The sequence below is a fragment of the Hippoglossus hippoglossus genome, chromosome 4 (assembly GCF_009819705.1).
Source record: "Hippoglossus hippoglossus isolate fHipHip1 chromosome 4, fHipHip1.pri, whole genome shotgun sequence".
In the NCBI taxonomy this organism is placed as follows: Eukaryota; Metazoa; Chordata; class Actinopteri; order Pleuronectiformes; family Pleuronectidae; genus Hippoglossus; species Hippoglossus hippoglossus.
In genome coordinates, this window is record NC_047154.1 from 12,758,575 (window position 1) to 12,776,215 (window position 17,641).

Below are 17,641 nucleotides of genomic sequence, written 5' to 3' on the forward strand. Positions count from 1 at the left end.
GGCACCGAGGCGACCCCAACAATACAAACCCCCTTTTTACTGTTAACAGCTGTGGTCAACTCTGGAAAACTTTATTCTGAGAAACCTGCATGGTATGATGTAAAAGGATCAACATTACAGTGCTGCTGCAGACAGTATCATTTAGTTTGCAGCAGTAGCAGTATTACAAATAATAAAACATCATATCTTTATGAATTTAAACAGAATTTCTGTAATATTTTATAGACAATTAAAGTTGCACCTTTTGAAAATCGCATTGTTTTTTATCCTTGTTTAGCTTGAGATTCTATTGTTTTTATTTCATTATATTTATTTGCTGCTTCTGCTTAGTTTTTACATTCTTAGTGTTCTATTTCTCAGTACTTAGTTTGGTTCCCTCTCATGTACCTCATGTTTTGGAATGACAAGTCTTCTTGAATCTTAAAAACATTTCCTTTAGGTCTTTGTGCTTATTACTTTTACCAAGGGTCTATTCCCAATATCCTCTTTGCTGCTGTAACATGTCAAATTGGGACTAATAAGAATTGTCATGTTTATTCATATTTTCGACAGGCTACATATAAAACTGCCTATTATTTCATTTTATTCATTACAAGAAACCCATCAATATTTTTTCTACAGTTTATCAAATGACAACGTGACACACATGTCAAGAGTTGCTGGTATGATGATAATTAATTTAACAGTTTAATTATATTTGTTTTAAATGTAATCACTGCACAATGTTTTTTATTTAATCTTCTGGGTGCCAGCAGGTATGAAATTCTACTATACAATACTAAGTCCATTTATATTTGTGATTTATTTAATTTACATTTTAAGATATGTAGCAGTAAAACTGAGAAGAATCAGGCTTAAAACACGTTATATGTATTAAAATAGAATTAAACTTATCTTTATGTTATCCAATCCCCCACCGATTCACCAAATCACCAAGCACCTGATCGTGTCTCCAGTGGCTTCCGTCCAGATGCATTTATAGTGCTGGTTCCTCTTTATTGATGCTATTGGTCTGTTTTTAATATGTTGCCATGATGCTGAAGACTTATAAGTTGTAAATAAACATTACTAAGATGATCATGGTTTCATCATCTCACTTTGAAAACATATTTCAAAAATAGTGTCAAATCTATTTTAAAAAATGCTGTCAATGTTATTTGGACTCAACCTGGCATGATTCACCTTTATAAAAAATAAGAAAAATAATTTTAAGATCAAGTTGCTTGAGGTTCTTCCCTTTTTTATGATACTGATCCTGTCTGTGTTGACTCAATCAAATGTCCACATTAACATACAAGAAGGTTGGAACTGCTACCGAGGCAAATCGGCTGCTGAGTGAAAGGTAGAAAAATAGACATTACCAATGTAACTGTAAAACATTACTGCATGCTGTGAAAAATGCTGCCACCAATTTAAAATATATAAGATTTGTAGTATGGAACATGTAGTTTGTGGCATATGTGGTGCTTTAGTCCCAACATGTAAGAAAAAGGAACAGTACAGGGATGCAATAAGAGAGTATAGGAACATATTTTATTCCAATTTAAAACATTTAAAGGAGAAGGCTATGAAAATCATTTTCATGTCTGAATGAGGTTCAGGCAACAGTGGTTGAAATGAAACATACAAAAAGAGAAATATGGCTAAAATACTGTAAATCAATAACCATTAGGACCCTTTTCATGAGGGCGTTGCATGAATACAGTATCTCACCCACCCACTCCCTCCCCAACCTGGCAAACACATGCAGTTAAAATGACATTTATCTTAAAAACAGCAGTTCATCATTAATCTTAAATATAGAATAAAATTGTCCTTTTTTTAGTTAATTAATCACATACTTAGTGTTTATTCGTTTTAAAAACTGGACCATGAAATTCACAGGCCCTCTTGATTTTTCACAACATTGGCACTTGTTAAGAGTCTGGCTTTACAAAGAAAGGGGATTGGCACACTCATTGTACATAATTTACATTTGGTATACTTTAAAAAAAAAAAAAAAAGGAAAAAAAGAAAGAAAATAAAAATCAAACAAAAATACATTACTTTCAATTTGTACACCACTACACAAAGTTTAACTCTTAAAAAAGTCTGTCATCTTAAGTGGTCCTAAATACACGTGTTAAGGTGTGTCAACCTTACAAAAGAGAAAAAAAAAATATATGCAAAGATAGCTTTTAATATCACTGTATGTCCATCCCTCTAACCAGAATGGATCTCAAGCATAAGCAATAGCCATCAAAAGTGTACACACAAACATACACACCTTAGAGTACCAACAAGCGCGTTTTGAAAGGACGTCTAAGTTGCATGAATGCAGGCCCATTGCAGTGGTGCAGTTTCAGTGCCTTCGACCCAGGGAAAGAATACACAGTCCAATCAAGTAAGGGAGAAACAAACAAACAGCGGAGCGGAGAACGGCAGACATGTAAACACGCGGCATATTCGCTCACTCCTTATTATAACCACCAAAAAATATTATAATGGCCATTTCGGTACCTTCACTTGGCAAGTGTTTCAATAAATAAATTAATACTGAGGCTTAACACACAAGCTTCATTTGGAAAAGAAATATATATAAATGCACAAGTGGATGAAGAAAAGTTTTCACCACAGATCTGGGTCAAGTTATTAGAAAGGTTTAGTTTTTGATATCTTTTCTGTTGCTGATTGATTCTGCTTGGCACAGTGTTTTTGTACTAGATTGTCGTACAAATTTTTCTCCAACTTGCATTCAATGCGGATAAAGCAAATACAGTAACACACAAATGCAAAAGGTTTTAGTTACATGACCCAGCTCTGCTGTGGCTCTAATCACTGGTGGTGTTTGCCATCTGACTTTTTCCTGTGTTCGTCCCCGTGCCATAATAAACCAGACCAGGCATCAAGCTCACATGTTGAAAGCACGTGAAAAAATAAAGTTGTTGCGAATGCGCCTAACATTTTATCATCCTCACAGAAACGTATTCAATCCAATTTGTTTAACATTAAATCATCTACATAAGAATAAAGTGTAAGGACTCCCACAACAGATTTCAACGTGTTAAACCACAGTTCAGGGGAATCAAGTGTGATCTCAGAAAGCACAGCTAAGAATGTTAAATAGACATAACCCTATTAGCCCAAGTCTCACCTCAAGTATGTCAGTTTATTCATTCATACATCAAAATACATAAGCTCTTAATTTCGAACCAAAAAATTGTCAGCGAGTGTTTGTGACGCTTCACCCTAAAAATCCTCGAGATAAAGCTTGGGCATAAATATACAAGACAAAGGCATCATCAACATAATGTGCACGTTTACGTGAGGTGCGAAGTTTACTCAAGGTCGTCTAACAAAAGAAAAAGACACATCTTTACTATTGGAAAAATTACAAGAAAATTTGAAATAACATTTTGGCAAACAATTTCAGATAAGTCCTATTTTCTAAGATGTTTAGTCCGACTCATTTATTCTGAGTCCAACACAGACGATGCCAGAGTCGAGCATGGAAACACTACCAATGAGAAGATAAAACCAATATGCATAACAGAAATTATTGTAAAGCCAAGACGATCAGCACACAATCTGTGACAAGAGCAAAAGAAAAATGTTTAGGTGCAGGACAGTTAGGATGCTAACAATGTGCTTTTGCACCTTCGGGGAACCCCCCCCCCCCCCCCCCTTGACATTAGCCATCGTCCTCTTCTGAAAGGCAAAAAAAAAAAAAAAGGAGATAGCAAACAAAGAGCCAAACAGCCGCCACACTTCCCTCGGGAATGTCACGTAGGCATCTGTGGACTGCTGCATTCCTCCCTCACTGAACCTGCGGCCTTCATCCTCAGTAGGATGTCAACACCCCCCCTTTAATTAATTTCATCTTTCGCTCTACTCCTTCCATAGAGTCCTTCTCATTTCTACCAAAGCTGCTAGTAGTAGCCCTTGTGATGAAAAAGTTATGAAAACTTACCTGAATTACATTGTGAAGACAAAAATAGCCATCTATCAACTTTCAGCTTAATGGAATATTTAAACAACTATCAGGCAAGAGACACGATATGGGATTGGTACCAAGAGCCAACACATATCCCTAAAATTACAAGCATCCTTGAACAGTAAATATTCAACCACCAAGTTTTTTGTCTGTTTTCATTTTCCTATTTGCATAAAGCATAAACCCGACATGGAAACAGTGTTTTTCTTCCATTGTCAAGCATTTCAAAACAGAACTCCGACAACTAAATATATGAAGTATCATTAGAAAGATAGAACACTTGTCCATAAAATAGTTTTGATATTTTACAGCAGTATAAAATCTCCTCCCATCTCCAAGGTTGGAAAAAAGGTTGCGCTGAAACTAAGGAGGAAGTCTCATTTACTGTCAACAATACGCAGATCTGATTGATAAATTAGACAATACAAAAAAGAACCATCTACTCTCTTGCTATCGGTTACAGTTCATCAAATGTTGGCTGAATAATATGGCAAAATGACGTTGATTACAGAGAAGAGCTGTTTAGATGATCGAGACTGAAGCTAAACTGGCAGCGCAAAAGCTTTTTTTTTTTCTCATCTACAACCAACTATTGCACTGGACTAATGTGTCATCATTCACACGTTGTGCACAGGAAGATTATTCTCACCATCGAAGAGGAAACAAAGAAATAGAAATCACAGTACTAATACATGTGTGATTCAGACAACTGCCGACATAAAAGAAATGCCACACAAAGTGAGTTGTTAAGCCATCAACATCTGAATGATCCGACATGAGAGAATTTGCACTTCATTTTGTCAAAGCCGGTTCCCAAATAGGTTTCTGTTAGTATCTGAACCATTTAAGGGATAAACGGGATACTGGCAATGTCATCATATTTACAGCACAAATATACGTGGTTTGAATTTGGCAACGCGGTACAAAATAACATGGAAGTTGATACTCAGAGTGTAAATACTTGGAAGTGTTTCTCAATCTTTTGTTTCATGATGTACGTTAACACTTCACAAGGAGGAGCAGTGTATAAGAACATGTGACGCTTTCTGCAGGGTTGTGTTCACTTTGTGTAACCATCTTCAATTTCAACTTTGACATTAGTAGCAATAATATACCCAAGAAATAGCTGAAAATATTTAAAGTCGACAGAGAGCGTGTAGTCACCTCCGTCTACCCCTCACCTTAGTGTGAGCAGCACAAAAACTTTATTTACATTCAACAGAGCTCCTGTGCTCCGGTTTAGGGCAGGGTTAACAAATAGAAAAATTCAAATACACAATTAACGACCCACGGGGAACCAAGTACCTCACTGCACCCCAGCACTGCCTGATAATATATTCCTATGGTCATAATTAGTAACCCTTGACAGGGGAGCGGAGTGCAGGGTCTGCAGCCAGACCTTCATGCCCTCATTCTGTAGTGAATAGCATGCATGGGTTAAATAAGAAGAAGAGGAGAGAGCCCTTTGTCCATGAAAGCTTGCTCTGCCCTCTACCCACGTCATACACACAAGCACTGGTGATAATGTAGTGTTAAAGAAAGAAATGTGAGCCACACCAGGGGCCAAAAGAGGAGCAAGAGGAGCCCCGGAGTGGACCAACGACTACCCCCCGAACAGAGGGACACATGGAGGGAGTGTTGTATTTGAGTGTGTTTCATGTGTGTTTGTGCCGGAGGAGCAATTCATAGAATGATAAAACAGAACTGAGGAGCTACGTGAACAGAACAAGAGTAGTGTTGGTCGAGTAAAGTATAAAGCAATACTCATCTCTTTGAGCCGCAGTGTGTTTCTAGAAGTGGACTCTGCTTAGTGTGTCTGAGTGCGTTTTAGTATGTGTGTGTGCGTGTGTTGTTGTGTATTGGGAGGGCTGCAGGTTTCTCGCTTGCTCTCACTCCATCTCTTTACATTTCTCCTTCACACCAGGTTGTACTCTTTGAGGTTGAGCTGCAGGATGGTGTCTTTGACGGCTGCGAAGACGAAGCGGATGTTCTCCGTGTCAGTGGCGCACGTGAAATGGGAGTAGATGATCTTGTCACTGTCTGGGTTCAAGTCCACAAACATCTTCAAGATGAACTCGCGACCCGCCTGGGCGTCCCGTTGAGGACCTAGGAGAACAATAGAGTACATCATTTTTAGCAGTTATCATATTTTCCTTATGGAACCTATATTACCTCAGACAAGGAGTCTATTATTTTCACCCTTGTCTGTTTGTTTGTTTATCAGCAGGATTACACAGAAACTAAAGAATGGATCCACGAAACGGTTCAACACAAAAAAGGAGTGGATCCAGGAAGTTCCTTTTTCCCCAGGGAATACTACATACATTTTATTTGGAAAAAATCATGTATATTTAGTAGACGGATATCTATGACTTATCATTTAATCACTATTTATTGTTTATTTACTTCTTCTTCTTCGTTTGGTTTATTGGCAGGTGGCAACCATGTGGCAACCAACGTCAAGGTGCACTACAGCCAATTACTTTGTTCCTTATTGTTTATTTATTAGACACGTGCCAATTATAGACACAACTGTGATTGTGGGGGGAAGTGAGGGTGAGTAGGCATTTTACAGGGTCATAAGCCAAAAACTCACACACTTAAAGATGAATGTCAGGTTGTGTTGTAGTACAGCTTAGTAACCACAAGGTGTCAGCCTACAATCAAAGATATGGGTCATAAAGTTTTAGCTTGAGAGATTGAAAAGTAAATTCAACCCTTGTGAGCAGATGTTGATACTGACAGTTGGAACGCGGCCAGTATCAGTGTTATGACAGAAACCAGAATGTTTGATGTTCATAAAAGTTGAGCTCTGTTAAAAGGCTTCATCTGGAAACGGACTCAAAAAAAACACTACTCAGCTCCAGAGTTAGAGTCAGAGTTTGACCCATTACTAAACCCATCACTTGTACGGATAATTAATGAAATAAATCCTGGAAGTGAATTCAACACTGAGCAACATGGTCCTACAATATACAACCTTTACAGGACAGGCCGCTCATATGAATTTTATAATGCTATGAGTTCAAATAAAGCAAATATTAACAAAGGATAATACCGTCAAACTCTGGGAAGTAGTCAACCAGGTGAGAGTACATGATCTTCTCCTCCAGCAGGTCCTTCTTGTTGAGGAAGAGGATGACTGAGGAGTTTTGGAACCAGGGATATGTGATGATGGTCCTGAACAGAGCTTTACTCTCCTCCATACGATTCTGACAGAGATGAGCAGAGGAGAAGAAACAACGTCAGGTTACATTCAGTATCCACGACTTTTCAACATCTGTGAATGCAACGATTACACAGAGGCCTCAGATTCTGCAATTAAAATATTAACATAAGATTATTTCTAAAAAATTCTCAAACTCAATTAGCAGCCACAGCACTGACGAGTCTGTTGTGTGTTTTTTAAGTTTTTTCTTTAGCTCTGCGAGTGATGGAGCTGGATGGAGTCGTGGTGTGGCAGCTGGAAGAATTACAGTGAACAGTAACAGATGAGAAACAGTTGGAAACACTCAAGTTTGTTAAAACAATGCAGAGTGACATGAGACTTTTCCTGTTATGTTAACTGATCCAGACGTGTCCCTAATGTAAGACCCGTCCCTCAAAATAAAACTGTCTAGCAAACATAAAAAGTGAAAAAAGCTGCTCATGTAAACCACTTATAGCTGAGAGCTGCTGTTAAATGTGACTCTTCCTCCTCTTTCTGATTTTAACTCCTGCGGTTCAGTCTTGGCGACTCGTAACATGATCCTGGCCAGACTTGACCAAATGTTTGAAAACAATCTCATCAGGCTCTGACTGGTCAAAGTCTCGGTCTTGAGCTTGTCAGCACGTCAGGATAATCCCAGTTGACTGTGTTGCCTTAACGGTGCCGAGCCTCGTCTCAGCTGTCACCAATTCAGAAATACAGTGGGAAAATGTTCTCGTGTGAAGTGCACCCTGTGATCTTACACACAAGCATGGAAAGTAAAACTACTATAGCTGAAAACAACTAGAAATATTGCACGATTGCACGGCTCCAACAACCAGTTGACCACTGGAATCTAACCAGTTCATCTTTTAGTCCAAGTGAATGTTTGTAACAAATTTGAAGACATTTGCTCAAGCTGCTCTAAAGATATCACGTTCGAGAAAAACAACCACATTTTATGAAGCCACTGCGACCGTGACCTTTGGGCACTAAAGTCCAAGTGAATGTTTTTTTATTTGTTTATTTTGTTATTATTCTTTATATTAGAATATAGAGGAAGAACGGGTTTGTTTTCAGCAGAGGCTGTTCAAGTGCAAATCTTTGCCACTAACTTTGGTTTTAATTAGTTTTTTGATGCAATGAAAATGTGGTGAAACGTCATGATTGACAGCTGAGACAGCTGAACTGTGCTCTCATGCCCAACAGGACAGCTTGTATTAACCATCAAACTCTAACTTCTAGTGAATTCACAGATAACTAGTCACTACTGACCCAAAAAGAATCTGTGGAAACCAAAGAGAACTTTAATCACTGGGGCCTTCTCCTTATGCCAAAGTTACATTGATTCAGTTTCTATCTAATGGAATTGTTTGGATTATTTATATGTTGAGGTGTCCATGACACAGAATATGCACATGATATATTCTAAGTCCAAAAAGTAATAACAAATGTCCCCATTGTGGGACTAATAAAAGGATTATTCTATAAACCATTATTGCTGCAATAAACTTTAATCCAATGATTAATTTTCACTTAAAATAATGGAACTTTAGATGCAGGGTACATGTTGTCATTTGATCAATAATTCAGGAAACAAAACTATCAAAGATGGAAAAGGCATTCTGATCACTACATACCACCAAAAGAACATCATATATAATGCGACTTTGAATGTGTCTAGTTTCCTTGGACAATTAACTGAACATCCACTTTCAGCTGTACGACATTCAACAGGCAGTTCGAGAGGGTAAAGGAGTTATGTTTAAAGTTATGGAAGCTAAATCATTTTCAAACTACGGTGTAAACCTCTTGTGTTGACTTACACAACTAGAGCCGATTGTATGAATGTGCTGCTTCAAAATGTTTTGTGTGTGAAATCAAGTTATTTCTGTGTCTCTGTCTCACCTCGTTGTCAGACTCCACCAGGACCTGGTCATACTCGCTGAGCGCCACCAGGAACATGATGGAGGTGACATTCTCAAAGCAGTGGATCCACTTCCTCCTCTCTGACCTCTGACCCCCCACATCCACCATCCTGATAGGAGCATGGTGGGATGAGATGGAGGGCCACCAAAAAACGGCCGATAGAATAACATGAAAGACAAGATATTACAATTAGCACAAAGGTCTTTTGTTGTCAAACGATAAGGTGAGCATGCTTTATGATGGACATTGCAAAGCTTTAACTTTGTCAAATCTGTGGAACAACCATGGATAAGAAATCCATGGACATTGCAAAGATTTAACTTTGTCAAATCTGTGGAACAACCATGGATAAGAAATCCAACTTGAACCACAGATGTACGTACACCGGAATCTAAATTAAACATGACATTTTTCACATTTAATTCAAATTTTGTAGTTGGCAACAAAGCCATGAGAAAGGAAACCCTGAAGTAATTCAGCCAAGGACAAGCCAAGAATCTGGGTCACTTCAGGACAGGAGTTTGATTTTCCAGTAGAAAATCCATCAGTGCAAAGAGGCATTCATCTTGCAGATGTTGGGCCAAAGTTTTCACTTAGTTACACTAAGGTTTGTATTCAGTTGTGGCCAAGTGATATGTTTCAAGTATAGTCTGACAGACAAAAGACTGCTTGAACATAATATCTAATGAGTCTAGTGCGGTTCAAGCCAAACACTCTTTTTGCACTGAGAATAGAAAAAGAAAAGAAAGAAGAATCTGCAGCAAGAACAGAGCAAACGTTCCCTTAAGTGAATCAAAATAACTACAAGAAAGTAAATGTGTGTGCAAACAATGCCACCATCTTCCTTCTCTCCAGAGAAAATGCTGGCGAGTCCATGCAGGAGATAGAAAGTAAATCTGCTAAATATTACCCTGTTTAAAAGAGTGAGGGATACGAGAGGATCAACAGATAAAAGGTAGGAGGCAAAAAGAAAAAAAGGAATGGTTGGAGGAAAAGAATTATGAGGGGAAATGGCACATAAAAGAATTGAGAAATCAGGGAGGACACAGAAAGAATGTGAGAAAATGAAAACAAGGGCTTGGAAGTCTTGATATACGGGTGTTGATTCTGGGAAAGGAGACTCATGGACAATTCTGTTTCAAACGTTGATCTTTTCATTTATACAAGCTTCATCTTTAAATAACAGAAATTAAGACAATTAATGAAATGGAATTAGAATGAAGACCTAATTCGGTGGCATAAGAATTGAAGAGGGGTCAGTTTGTTTGATATGTCCATTGAAACTAATTAAGCTGCTACAGTCAAGTTTGAGTCTCCGTTCTACAGACAATTCCACCAACTACTCCATATCACTGTAGAGCTACAGAGTGAAAATGTGATCACACATCACAAAGGTGAACTCAGTCAATGAGTCGGCCAGAGGGAGGGAGGGCGTTGATAAATGGAGTCCCGGAGAAGAAGAGCCGGCCTAAATTAAAACTCCTTCACATCAGACGACCTCCTTTTTTTCCTCTAGCAAGGATGAGTGACCTACTTAGTACGATAAGCTCTCCTATGTTGGATAAGCCAAGTAAAATGACATTTACTGTGACTTCAAAAGCCAATTAAAAGAGAAGGAAGCACGCCTAATGGAGATGTTTGTCTATGAAAGGCTTCCTTGTTGTGGCTACTGCCCCGACAGCTGCAAGCACAAGCAGTTTAATCCCACATGTGCTCGTTACTATCCACATGCTGGGCTGAGCGACTGCGCTCCATGTTTAATTACAAGTACATGACAACACGTACTTATGATTCACTAAAAATAGGAAACTACAAAAATAAAGTTCTTCTCAATAAAGCCTGACACCTCACATTCATCTCCACTTCACTTTTGTATTTTTGGTCTCTCAACATAAAATTGATGTAATTGACAGCGTATAGTGATTCACCATCAGCAGCACAGTCCAGCAGAGCCCACCGGCCAACTGCAACAGGGCTGCTGGGAACCTCTTCAGCACGTCACTGCAAGCAGAGTTATTTTGAGCCTTGCCAAGCGTAGGAGCGGGCTGACATGATGGCATCCTATTGATTTGCACTCTTCTGTAAACACTCTTTTTCCCTGGATCTCTATCTCTGTATGTTCTCTCTTTTTTAACAAAAAGGAGGAGGAGGAAGGGAAGCTGCTCTGCGTATTGATGGCAGGTTGTATGATAGCCTCTATGGCAAGTCCTGACGACACTGGGAATATCATGGTAAAATACTGCCGTTTATAGTGAGTGAGGCTTGGGAGTGTTTATAAAACATCCATTGTTGGGAATGTTTTTAAATCATGCAAAAATACTAGAGCTGCAACAAAAAATGTTCACAATTGATGGTTTGTTGTCATAAAATTGTGAAAAAAGTCCATCACAACTTCTCTTAGGTTATGTCACCAGATTGCTCATTTCATCCAACTAGCAGTTCAAATCCCAAAGATAATCTATCACATAGGATATAAACAAAAAGGGACTGTTACACTGGAGCTGTAACTCTGCAAATGTTTGCTTGAAATTTCGGTTTTAGAATTGCTTGAAGTTATAATTCTGAAGTTTCTTTTTGTATTCTACTGCCTGCCTATGTATAATGGATTCATAGGATACAATGCATGCAACAATGACCTCGCTGTTAACTCTGTTCAGAGCTGTTTGGAATTACTGTTAATGCAAATGGAATATTATACTACTATAGCTTCACATTAAAAGCATGCAACCGGTTTAAAAGTAGGATGGCTTTACTGTGAAGAGGATTCACAGGTATTTAAAAACAATTCAACGGTAATTTTTCGGCATCTTTGTTTTCAGGGGGCTGGTTATTAATTCTTGCCCGTAGAGGAACACGAAGCGGCAGCCACAGTGAGCTGTGTGATGAAAAACTGCAGGCGACAGGCTGCACACCTCCATCTTCTCAGAAATGTAGCAAACGTGTGGAAAACTCACTACGCTGTGCACAGCATGATATCAGATTGTTGTCGCGATTCTTTATTAACACACCAAATCCTGCTACACCAGACGCTCTCTGTTGTATTTCTGTCCAAGCAGCTGTTTGGAGAGTGTTTAGCTGTAGAACTACACCACACAAGTTGTTCCCATAGTAACCACGTGTCGCAAGATCACCCAGAACTGAAACTTTGAACATTTATGCCTTACGGTTAATCAATCATAAGATAATTAGATTTTCAGTCAATAAACCAAATTACTAATCAACTAACTTCAGCTTCAGTAGAATCTACTGTAACACATTAAACACATTATTAATTACAGAATAAATTAGAGACATATGCAGATATTGGGTTTAAATGTACAAACGGGGACATGAAACATGTTGTAGGACACACAGACATGTTGAGTCAGACTTTAGCCGGCAGTTGGGATTTTAAAATGATAAAAAAACACTAGTAGGGTACAAAACTGGGGTTAGTAAAGTAGTGTAATTCTTCTTCTACCTGAAAATGATGCTTTGCAAGTCGAAAGGGTATTCTATGATCCCAGTGGTTGGGATTCGAACCCTAAGCACGTCTTGTTGGGTTGGTAGATAGAATGGTTCAGCAATACGATCCAGATCACTTAGATAGCTAAAGACAGGAAGGACAACAAAAGAGGGAGGAAAGAGAAAGTGAAGCATAACAGCAGATACCGCACACCCCCTCCAAAAGCAAGTGGAACAGTCGAGAGGTAACCAAAGGGGAGAAAAAAAACCATTCCCAAGAGTTATGAGGGGGATAGGTGACAATTCTTACCACCACCCCGCTAATTCTCTCTTATTAGCTTCATCCGTGATGGCAGCTCCCAAAGACAAAGCCAATCCTCTGCTTTCTCTCATAGTGCAGGTTTGTAAGTTTAAAGGAAGCGGGAACTATAACTTGACTCCAAAATGACAATTTAGCTAAGAGGCCGACTGTGACCCCCTTTTCGAACACACAAGATTAGTGTCTTTCTGGTGAGTCTGGAGGCCAGCCTTAGAGAGTGCACCATCAGGGATGTGTAACAGTGCTGAGCCCTGCTGTGCAACACAGGGCAGATGTGGATAGCGGCATCGGCGGTTTCCAACTGACTGGCCACAGGCAGCGAGCCAACCAGTGATCGGCAGCACTTGACACCAGTACCTGAAGATAACAGTCTCCAGGTCAAATGGGTACTCAATGATGCCAGTTGTGGGCACTCGAACCCGCAGCACGTCCTGCTGAGTGGGCACAAACCCCGGGGATGCTATTCGCTCTAAATCACTAAGGTAACTGTGGAGGTGGAGGGAACATATGACAGAGATGCACATGTAGGCAAACCAACAGTGTCAACAATACAAGACCACATGCACATTCAAGTTCAGACACACAAATTCCTTTCTGTAAAAAATGAATGCATTTAGCCAGCAGCAGCTCATAAAAATACTATACTACTATGCATAAGCTTGAATTCTTACCACAGTGTTCAATTTTTCATTTAAGTCAGAATAGATTAATGTTGGTTGTAATTAGCTCTGATATTACCAGTCATTTATAAACCTACCAAGACTTCTTCCTTTTCCCCGACTTCCCATCTGCCTGAACCCTCTTCACTTCCTCTGCTTGAGTGTAACCCTTAAAAACCCTCTAAAAAAAGCCTTCTTCACAGAAAGTAAATAATCCGACGTACTATTTGGTTGAGTCGGAGAGCTGGTACTCTCTCCTGCGATCATAGGCCTCCTGGATGCCAGGGTCGGCCCACAGCATCTTTATCGCACCGATGTACGGCTGATCGAATGATGACACCTTTTCCACGTCCACCTCACGCACCAGCAGGGCATTATTCTGAGAGAAAAGCAACAAAACCAAAAGGCAATCTTTCAACACAAGCATTTGGATTCAGTACTTTCAGATTTAATGTAAAAATGTAATTCATTCGTAATAAGGTGTACAAAATATATAAAAATCCCAAAAGTGCACAAGACAGGCAATCTCTTTACAATATTATAAAAATAAAAGGCAGTATAATTTATTTAAGCAGTAAAACATGTTCAATAAAATGTACATCACTACTTTTAAAATGTCCCTTTCATTCAAATATAGTGTAAATTATCAGTGGCCATAGTTAACTGGAGAATGACAGCTCGATTCACTTTAAATCTTATTTTAATACCAGGTTTATGATCTATTTGAATATGGTTTACAGGAGATTAACTAAACAAACGGGCGTTGGACTGGGCAATGATGACTGGTAATGACAACTGCAGCCAAACATTTGATAGGAGACTGACTAAGAAACCACACTAAGACATGTGCCTGTGTTTTTTGGATCAAGTCTTTAATGTCCATGACACCAAACTTTTCACTGTTCACCAGTGACAATTCAAGGATAAGAGTCTGCTGAATGGGTGAAATGTAAATTAAACATGCAGGTTAGAGCCGATTCATCCAACCAACCCACATAACACATAGTTTAATGGCAATTATTTATCACCATGCATCATGACAGCTCTTAAATCACTTAGTTCACCATTCAATTTGGAGTCAATCCAGAAAAAGCCTCACAACAGACAAAAAGAATTTCAAAAAGGATCGGATGGATATACAGAATCACAGATTATTGTTTCCAGTCTAAACCTGGTACCTAAATTACCCACCAACTTAAGTGACATCACCTGAGGTAATTTATCAGATCGTATACAATCTCCTCTGGAGCCACAAAAGGCTTTATACATCCCAGAGTTCCCATTAAATCATGTCAGTGATTTAAGTTGCATCCTAAAATTTGAATGCCTACAGATGTTTTACTTTGCACAGTAAAAAAACTAGTTTTTCCGGAGTTTTGACAGAAAACAGTGCGTTACTGAAGGATCCAATTTCTTGTGCAATTTTTTTTTAATACATTCATATCTTGTTTCTCACACTACTGCTAAAACTACAAGCATTAAGATGTACCTCTGCTCCAATATTACATCACACAACAATATCTTAATCCCAGCACTTGACAGTACGCACCTTATTCTGTTCATACTTGAACGGGATCTTAAGGGTCTCGGTTGCGCGGATCATGGCCTGCATGGAGGTGAAGATGTTCTGGTACACCAGTTTGGTGAAGCCCTTCTTGTCCTCGTCTGTGTAGCCTGACCCATGGATTATTCTCATCTGCTTGATGAAAGTGCTCTTGCCGCTCTCTCCAGTACCTGAGGAGGAGGACAAGAAGAGACAGGAGGTTAGCCGGCAAATGAAAACAGGTCAGAAGTGGATATGCCACATTGCCGACAGTGTGAAAAGTTCTCTTCCCACTTAGGTTATATTCACTTACAATGTTATAAAAGAGCAGTAAAAACTCAAATGAGGTGTGGTGAGAACTCTTGTGTGCAGATAAATTGGTAAAATATAGAATATGTTGTGAAACTTTCTGAATGAGTATGATTAATGAAATGATGAAGTATGATTAATAAATTCAAACATGTTTTTATTTAAAAAACATCACACCACAATTGCATATGACAATGACAAGTTGTAACCCACCCCCTCATGAATCAATTAAAAATACAATCAACAGTATAATGAAGTCACAAAGTATTTCTGCTGCTCCAATTAAGCAAAATTTGTAGTGAAATAAATAGACCTGAGGGTGCTGAGCTGTCTCATTTATAACCGTTGCGTTCGCACAAAACGAGGCACGAAAGAAGCGTACGCCACTTCGCATGCAAACGTTGGGATCTGTCAAAACAAACTTGAGGGGAAAATGTGCACACTTCCACGCCAACTCTGACCAATGCGTGCAAACAGTTTGGAGATGGAAAAATGGCGATGCAGCGTGAGGTGGTGAACTGAAGCCAGATTATTTATCCACTTCATCATTTATACATCAAAACCAAGGGCGTTATTTGTGCTCGCGCAACATAACTGTTCCATAAGACCCTTAAATTAAAACAATATATAAAAATATATATATATATCTTCTAACTCTGTGTGTGAATCATCAAGTCCAACTTTAGTTTTCATTTACAGACGGGGGGGGGGGGGGGTTAATATAAAACAAGTTCCCTCACATTCTGACAGTGTTAAGCAATCATTTGAATTTTATATATCTTTATGTACCTTTTTGCGTACGCCATGTTTGGCTTTTTGTGCGCACATACATTTTCAGTATGAATCCTACGCACTGTTTTATAAATGAGGCCCCTGATCTGTCCACCTACATCCTGCTCCTGACAAACTAGACTGTGAAAGAATGTGCATCATCATGACCCCAAAAAATGGTCCAGAACTCAACCACAGTCTGTTTTTAACAAACAAAGGCTGCTCAGCTTAACTGGTCATTCTTTCCCATGTTGCGGTTTCCCCTCCGCCCTGTGGAGCATGTTTTAAAGGTTTTCATTCGAATCTCAATGTGTTTGTCATTAAATGTTCTTATTGTCCTTGGACGACCTGTTCATTATCTTTGCTCATTAGACCGGTTGTTTTTTCTTTTTAAGGACATTACAATATGTTGTATTGCTTATGCCGAACGTTCTATGGCTCTGATCATTTTTGCCTCTTTTTTCCTGCTTCAAAATCACTCCCCTTTCACCCATGGACAGATCTTCATATTGGTCTTGTCAAGGATCTGTATTATGAAGCTGTGTTCAACATGCACAGGATATCTTTTCATTACCTTGCATCAGTAAACCCACCACTGTCCATTCTGGATAACCTGTACTACAAATACCAGAAAAAAAGCTAAAATTCGTAACTCTCATCATTATCTTTTAATCTTACACCCAAATGGCTTGACTTGTAAATTGAAAAAAAAAGGTATTGACCTTGATATTCCAATAGTTTGAGGGGACTGTATGTATTCAAACATGAGAAACAAAATAAACCTCTGTACCCTTGAGTCTTTTGATTTATTTCTTTCCCACCGGCGCACTTCGAGGCAGAATGGTCTGAACACTTATAGAGTTTTGATGATGAAGCAATGTGGAAGTTGCATAACTCTGTGTTATCTACTCTAGATACGAATGTAGACTTAACTCTGGGCCTAACGTTCGTCAAGCCCTTATCCTAAAAGTCTCTTGGATCTTGTGAGGCGAGTTGTGCACTGCAGTGTTTAGGGCAGTGGTTACCACAGAGGCCTGACTGACAGTGTGGGTGAGTGGAGCGGTTCACAGGGCTCCATGGCTCACCCCCAACACAGAGAACGGTAAACTGATTTTACTCCTCCAATATTGTGTCGCAGTGACAAAGCATATGCACATAAATGCAGAAAGACCAAGTCATAGGGGAGGAAAATTGCTTGCACAAGCTGCGCACACTCTTTTACAACCCAGTCTCCATTTCACTTCTCCCAATACTCAAGTCATAGTCACTGCAGTTCAGCTACACATCTGACATTGTGTAGTTTGATGAAAAAAAAAAAAACTCAATCACATATGAGAGCCTCTTACTTTCAATGTTTGGTATTTTTACAGATAATTCAAAGTTGCTTTTAATCCACAAGGATGAAAATGTAAAATGTGGGCGTGTTGATGACGTTTCAAACATGTGACAGGCTCAAAACTGAAAAAAGATGTAGAAGATGCCGACATAGATGTAAAGAGAGCTTTCC

At 39.0% G+C, this 17,641-nt stretch overlaps 1 protein-coding gene across 2 annotated transcripts in view; it reads right to left on the reverse strand.

Annotated features, from left to right (window-relative positions):
* Window positions 1–1,513: 1,513 nt before the first annotated feature.
* Window positions 1,514–17,641, reverse strand: part of LOC117760645 (guanine nucleotide-binding protein subunit alpha-11) — a 35,577-nt gene continuing 19,449 nt past the window's right edge. Inside the window, exons 2-7 of one of the 2 annotated variants that reach the window (XM_034583832.1) lie at window positions 15,061–15,245; window positions 13,736–13,890; window positions 12,550–12,678; window positions 9,069–9,198; window positions 7,032–7,185; window positions 1,514–6,079 (exon numbers count right to left, since the gene is read on the reverse strand). In XM_034583832.1, coding sequence (XP_034439723.1) covers window positions 5,889–6,079; window positions 7,032–7,185; window positions 9,069–9,198; window positions 12,550–12,678; window positions 13,736–13,890; window positions 15,061–15,245 — 944 coding nt within the window. In that variant the 3' untranslated portion in view covers window positions 1,514–5,888. Of the gene's footprint in view, window positions 6,080–7,031; window positions 7,186–9,068; window positions 9,199–12,549; window positions 12,679–13,209; window positions 13,339–13,735; window positions 13,891–15,060; window positions 15,246–17,641 lie in introns of both variants that reach the window. The other variant, XM_034583833.1, reaches the window with a different exon arrangement.